This window comes from Lathyrus oleraceus, chromosome 6 (genome assembly GCF_024323335.1).
Source record: "Lathyrus oleraceus cultivar Zhongwan6 chromosome 6, CAAS_Psat_ZW6_1.0, whole genome shotgun sequence".
Taxonomy (NCBI): domain Eukaryota; kingdom Viridiplantae; phylum Streptophyta; class Magnoliopsida; order Fabales; family Fabaceae; genus Lathyrus; species Lathyrus oleraceus.
In genome coordinates, this window is record NC_066584.1 from 251,376,195 (window position 1) to 251,383,259 (window position 7,065).

The 7,065-nt window shown below is 31.3% G+C and overlaps 1 protein-coding gene across 2 annotated transcripts; it reads right to left on the minus strand.

Moving 5' to 3' along the window:
* Nucleotides 1-791: 791 nt before the first annotated feature.
* Nucleotides 792-5,174, minus strand: LOC127092254 (protein indeterminate-domain 4, chloroplastic). Of its 2 annotated transcripts, none has more exons than XM_051031102.1 (4): nucleotides 4,919-5,174; nucleotides 4,599-4,779; nucleotides 3,881-4,277; nucleotides 792-2,101 (listed from the first exon to the last, which is right to left on the minus strand). In XM_051031102.1, the coding sequence occupies exons 2-4, from the start codon at nucleotides 4,750-4,752 to the stop codon at nucleotides 1,030-1,032; spliced, it is 1,623 nt and encodes a 540-aa protein (XP_050887059.1). In that variant the 5' UTR covers nucleotides 4,753-4,779; nucleotides 4,919-5,174; the 3' UTR covers nucleotides 792-1,029. The 2 variants fall into 2 exon arrangements, with proteins under 2 accessions (XP_050887059.1, XP_050887060.1); XM_051031103.1 differs by having other exon boundaries at nucleotides 4,599-4,773; nucleotides 4,919-5,162.
* Between the last annotated feature and the right edge of the window lie 1,891 nt (nucleotides 5,175-7,065).

Here is a 7,065-nt window from a genome sequence, read left to right on the forward strand (position 1 = left end):
CATTTTAACACGCCTCACCGTTGAAAATATGGACAGAAATAGATGATGATTGAGTGATGTTATCCATAGTTTAGAAAAATTATTGGAGTGGGTTAATAGTACAAGAGAATTTTTTTAAAGTACTTGGAGGATATTTGAATAGTAGGTAGGTAATATAACTACGCTCAATGTATGACTGAACCTAACTCGGATGCTACTGTTAGTAGTTGATAGTTGATATAAGATAGTTTTAGATAATTGTTTAGAAAGAAGGTTATGGCATTGATTTCTTGGATGGTTAATTTAAAAATTACCAATTACCTATTAATAGGCTCAAGTCACCAATCTCTCAATAGTGGTGAATGTTCTTACATTATTTTAGTTATTTCTCGATGTTTCATGATATATTAGTATCATGAAAATTATAGGTTCTTCTATCATTTCCATACACTTATAATTCTAATTCTAAGTTCTTCTACATTTTTCATACACATTATAATTCTAGGCTCTTCTACCATTCTCATACACATTATATTTAAAAATATTCTAGAAATTTGTAACAATTTCAACAAACCTAGATGAGAATTCTAAAAGAATACGAAAACAACTCAACCAAAAATCATGTCAACATAGAAAAAAAATCCTAAACTAGTAACGAGAAAATAAGCCAACAGAATGTAGGTAAACAGATACATAGTCTAGAAAACAAACTCCAACACCATATAAACTAAAACCTCTTTCCATAGGTATGACTTGTTGTCCTATAAGTTTAAGTTTCCACTAAATTTCTTATAGTAAAATAAATATAAATATCATCGTAACTTGTAAGTATTCACTGAGCTCCAAGGTTTTTTCTGTCTTGAGGAACACTCATTACACATTGTAGAATTAATACACTAATATAAACCAATTCTCAATTGCAAAAGAAAGGTAAGAAAAACTAGGACATTGTTTTTGGGTGCATAAACTAGTACATATAAAGATGATAAACTTTTATTTTGCTGCCTAATTTATATCATCATCACCAACCTCTTATTGCATTGGTTTGCTTCAAAAAGGTTGGTTTGCTTGTGTTGATTCCAATTTAGGATCCATGTTGTTCATATTACTCATGGAGTGTAGTTGCTGTTCTCTTTGTGAAAATCCACCACTCATGTTTCTCACCATTCCTCCAACTCCAAGAAAATCCAAAGTCAATTTATCTGATCCTCCAAAGCACAAATTACCAGCTAGGTTTTGTTGTGGCAACTTTTTGTTCTCCTCCATATTCTGAAACTGACCAAGGTTAATGTTGTTGTCATGATTCATATCTCCATATATTGAAGTGTTTCCATTCCCAAGAGAGTTTAGCAATCCATGTAGATGTTGGTTGTGTTCATTTTCCATGCTTGATCTTAATCCTTCATTATTAGATTCCACACCGTTGTTATTGATAGTAGTTGTTGTTGTTGAACCTATTTGAGCAGCTTTTTGAAGCAATGCAGTTGCTGACATGTGCGGTGAGGACAACATGTTCTCTTGTTGCATTGATGAATTACCAAAGAGTGAAGAAAAGCCTTCTTGGTGATGCTGCTGGTGATGATGATGATGATGATGATGATGATGAGGTTCGCTTATGTTGTTGAACTGATCATGCATTGTGCTGCTATTGGTATTCGGAAAGAAGCTTAGGTTAAAAGGCGACACCGATGATGAATTCGTGTTATTATTGGTGTTTCCTTGAAGATCAGGAAGTTGCAAGAGACCATGATGAAGATGAAGTTGTTTGTTTGAGAATGGTGAAGAAAGGTCTTGTTGGAAAGTTTGATTTGGATCGTTGATGAAGAAAGGTGAAGAAGACATTGATTGTTGTTGTGGTGATTGTTGTTGTTGTTGTTGAACAAATGATGATGATGATGGATGCAAAGGTGAGATCAAATGATGTTCATATTTTGGTGTACAAGGGATGTTTCCTAGGGTTAAGATGTTGTTTGTGGATGTTTGTTGGTTTTGGTTTAGGGCTAAACCTATGTGGTTTGTGGAAAATAGATGTGTTGCTAAAGGGTTCATGTTGGAAGGGTGTCTTGCATTTTCATGTGCTAGTGCATCACAAAATGCCCTATGAGTAATGAAACTATCACGCCTGAAAAAAGAAAAAAAAACATTAAGCATCACAATAAGTTTGTTATGAATATCATTCTATCCATATATTCCTTTAATAACAAATCAATCAAAATTTATAAAGAGAGAAAAAAGTTTAAAAAAAAACAATAAAGAGCATCAACAGTGCGCTAGAACAACAAAAATCGGCTAAACAAATACTAGAAAAAGAATAAAAAAGATAGATATTAAAAAAAATATGGTGTAACAAAGATAATTGGATTACATGTGTTCTCAGTAATCACATTGTTAGAATATTATCGTCCATCAAATATTTATTCAATATTGATGAGCCAAACAACTAGAAAAGAAATATTTACGTTTAATAATATCATATAAAATATATTAAATTTGAATCAAGATTGTTCAAATTTGATTAAATTGTTAAAAGAGTTTGATTGTATGACCGGAGAAATTCCCCGATTGCAGCAAATCTTGAACCGTTGTTAAGAGTGTGAAAATCACATAGATTTATTAGAGTGAAATTATGATTATTTTCCTATGTGTGACCTCATCATGACTTATGACACTAAATTTTTTTTGTCTAACATGCAATATTCTTTCATATAATTGAGCTGAAAAAAATAATGAGTGATGATATAAATATTTTTTTTGTTAACAAAGTCAAGAACCTAGCTAGTGTCGACAAAGCCACAACCATACCAAAAACTTCACTACGAAAAGAATAATTAAATAAGTATAAAACGTGATATAAAAAATTAAGACTAAAATTAGAACATAGTTTAAGACTCATTTATACTTTAATCCTATAAGGTTAGTATACTAATTGTCAAGTATATAGAATTATAGGGTAATATATTTCAAAAAATATTAAAGCAAAAAAATGGAAATTAAGCATTAAATAATATTGGCATATATTTATATAGATTGTATCTAAATATTAGAAAATTTTAGAAATAGGACCCATGAAATTATGCCATAATTTGATACACACCAACAACTCCTTATCGAACTACCAGTTTGAGTCCTCTCTATAATCACTTAAATGAAAGAATTATTTTACAAAATTGATGAAAGCCAATAATCAAAACCACAAAAATGGGGCCACAATCAATTAATGCAAACTGTCTCATAGGTTTGTCCATTTGTTATCATCTTATATATATAATTCTTGTGAATATGATCGTACTATAGAAAAAGAATGCTATATTCCCGGAAAATCTTTCAAAAACATCAACATTAGATATTTGAAATTAATGCTACAGAATTTTTGCATTCTTGTATAAATCACTTGAAGAAATAAATGGTGTTGTAAACTGTAAATATCATAAAATGACATAAAATATCATAAAATGAAAAACATGCAAGTGCATAAAACTCCAAGATGAAAGAAAACAAAAAGCAAGCAAGTTCAACTCATGTGAGAACAAACACACAGTATCACACTGTGTCCTTTGAGCAACATGTGAATGGGAACAAGCATAATAGGGACGTTGTTCCCGAGGCACAGAAAAATATTATGCTAAATTTGTTTTCAAAAAATAATAATTTTAATTTTAAACTTTTTTTTTAAATAAATATATATACAGTAAAAGATTAATTTCTGCAGTTAGGAGAAAAAATTCAGTGTGAAAAAAGAAGTCTAAAACAATGTTAGACTGTCATATCCTCCACTAAAACCCAAGCAAAAAATAACTTTAAAAAAAGCTTCAATGGTTTTGACTCATTTTCTTTATCATTGAAAAAAATAACTACTATGTTTATATAGAAAAAAAAATGGACATTTGAATTTGTTATTTACCTTGAGAAGAGAGTGCCACAGTCACATCTATACTCTCTAGTGCCACAAGTTTTAGAATGAGCTTTCCAATCAGACTGAACAGCATATTTCTTAGAACACTTTTCACATTTCCACTTTTTCTCACCGTGCTTTCTAGAAAAGTGCTTCTTGATTCCAGTGAGGTCTCCAAGAGCTCTTGAAGGGTCATGGTGAACACAAGAAGGCTCTGGACACAGATAAACCTTTCTCTTTGGCTCTTTGTTACTCTTCTGCTTTAGCTTCCATGGTAGATTGTGTCCTCTTCTATGAAGCTGCAAATTTTGCTCTCTTTGAAACCCTTTTTGACACACTTCACATACAAATCTGTTTGTGGCCATTAATGTCTTTGGAGATAGTGCTATCACTTCTGCATCTGGATCTGTTTTCATTGAAATATTTTTTAAAAAAAAGCAAAAAGCCAAAAAATACATAAAGTTACACAACTTTATGGTTTCAAATTCCAATTGCATGTAGAATTTGAACTCAATTAAAGATGTTGTTTAGTATATAGCTAAAAAATAATTGAAAAAAAAAACTTTTCATTTAGAGAACTTAATAAAACCCTAACAATAATATAATTCAAGATAAATTTAGGGTTTACTAGTGAAGTTTATATTTTGAGAACAAACCCAGAAATATTTCCCAAAAGGGTAATTTTTAATGTCATGAAATAATGAAGAATGCATATAGAGCTACTTGCATGGTGTTCCTGGTTGATTTCTTCTTTTTTTTGGCACTAAAGGTTGAGCAGCGGTTGATGAAACGTCGGTAGAAGATTGATGTTGTTGTGTTATCAGACTTTGATTTTCTTGTCTGATTTCCAAGAAAGGTGTAGAAGATGAAGAAGCAGCCATGTTACTTAATTTGATGCAAATCTGAAACTAAATTTCTAAAATTTGTCACAATCTATATAACATAACGTATTTCAGTGTTATCTGTGTGTCTGTGTGTGCGTGCGCGATTGAATTTCTAATTAAAAGTAAAAGCATATGAAAGAAAGAATACAAAGAAAGTAATGACCTGAATTTTCCTTGTCTCTTTGAAAAGAGGTTACGAGAATAAACCCAGAAAACACCAAGAAGAATTTTTTATCTTTAGGAGACAACAACAATCCTTAGATAAAAAGAGAAGAAAACAATCACTTTGTAGACCTACTAATACTACAACAACTCATCTTCTCTCTATAAACTATATTGTTTTCTTATGAGTAAAAAAAAAACTTCACAATGATTTTGATGTTTTCTACATAAATAATACTCCTCAACATATACTTGTCCACCCATACATATACATACCATACCCATATCTCTTTCTCTTTTCACTCTTTTGTCTCTTTCCTTGATTCTATATACATTTTTTTTTTCAAATAATTTAGTTAGGGTGGTGAAATAATTTTTGGAGGGTTATTTATGTCCCTATTATTATGTAATTCTTGAACAGCACAGAGACTACTGTGGTTTTTGGGGCCACACAGACCTGTGTGTAGGCCTTACACTACTATCTCCTTCTCTTGTTTCATATCTTATTGCCAACAAGCACACACAAGTTGTTTTTTTCCTTATTTTTCCTGCCATCATTTGTCAGATATTATATAATTAGAATATATGTTTTTTTAATTTGTTCTATAATAATTTAGAATAAGAATCAAGTTGGTTGTTTCTGAATTTTTTTTATAGATCAATTTGGTTGTTTAATATTAAATGAACAGTGATTATTGGATGGATCTATTTTTATAGGTTATTAGTTAATGGTTAGTTAATTATATATTAAGAGCTAAATTTGTATTAACAGATAATTGTGTGGTTAAGTTAGTAGAGTAGAGTACGACTCGAGAAAATCCCGAATATTCAGAAAATGTATTCAATTTGGTTTTGCCACAAACACGAGATGTTTAGGAAGGAATGTAGGGCACTTCGAAGAACATTTTTTAATATTTCAAGTTAATCTAGAGAGGTGTTTCAATGAAGAAGCGTGAGACATTCTGGAAAAATGTTAGGCGTTTTGTTACATAAGTTGTGTCTTACTAAAGTTTTTTTTTTCATTTATTTTAGAAGATATGATTTTTAAAGAAAGATACTTAGAGAGACAAAGAGAGGACTTCTTATAATTTATTGCTCAAAGAGTTAATAATGTTTAAGAGTTATCTAAGTGTTGACAAACACTCCTAAATGTCTTAGGATTGAGTTATTGATGAGATTGAATCTCATTGAAGAGAGCTTCAAAAACTTAAACAAAAAAAATAATAAATCGGGAAGCATCACTTGTTCCTCCTATCCTAACCACCTAAAATTACCACACATGAAACATGGTCTTACAGATGACAAACAAATGACGTGTTCACTTCACGACACAACCATAAAACATACATGAGGTGTCACTTAGAAGATTGAGCTTTGGCGTGATATCTCAATGAGGACTATCCCTTTGTGTGTTTATTTTGAGAGGGTTTTTCTTATGTCTAAGAAGAAGCATCAAGTTGTGGGTTTCTTGGGTGCTTGGGAAGGAGGTGTTTGGGTTTAGAGTTTTAAGTGGAGGCGAAATTTGTATTTTTGGGAGAAGAAATTCTTGGAGACGTGATCGAAAAGATGTTTGGGTTTGGAAACCATATCCAAATAGGGTTTTTTTGGTTGGTTTCTGAGATCAAGGATGGTAGGTTTGAGAAGGTAGTGTTATGGTTGTCTAGGTTTTAAAAGATTTTGGCGCCTTCTAAAATTTTGGTATTCACTTGGAAGTTGATTCAAAATAGGTTAACCGATATGCAGAATCTTCTGAGGCGTCAAATTGTGTCGTGGTATAGTAATGGGAAGTGTGAGGTGTGTTTTGGGGAGGTGGAATCAGTGAATCATCTTTTTGTTTTGTGTAAGATTGTTTCTTCCATTTAGTATACAAACAACTTTAGATTTGTTTTGAATCATCTTTTAAGTGGGTAGGATGGTTGGGGCCTCTGTTGCACTCGATTCTAAGGGTTTTTGAGTTGTTCCAGAGTTTTAGTCATGGTAAACAGACAACTTTAGGTTTGATCTCAATCTGGAATTCTGTGATCTGCATTATTTAAAAAATACGAAATAAATTTATTTTTGATCGGGAAAGATTGACGGTTAATCACTTAATGTCTATGAATAATACTCTGCCTTAAAAGTGTGTTCGTGTTCATGTTTTAGATTTTT

What these genes read in the sequence shown, in the direction of transcription:
- LOC127092254 (XM_051031102.1), bottom strand. Translation starts at nt 4,752, where the DNA reads ATGGCTGCTTCTTCATCTTCTACACCTTTCTTGGAAATCAGACAAGAA. An exon ending in AAATCAACCAGGAACACCAT is followed by an intron (nt 4,278 to 4,598) that starts GCAAGTAGCTCT and finishes CAATGAAAACAG; the next exon opens with ATCCAGATGCAGAAGTGATA. An exon ending in TGTGGCACTCTCTTCTCAAG is followed by an intron (nt 2,102 to 3,880) that starts GTAAATAACAAA and finishes TTCTTTTTTCAG; the next exon opens with GCGTGATAGTTTCATTACTC.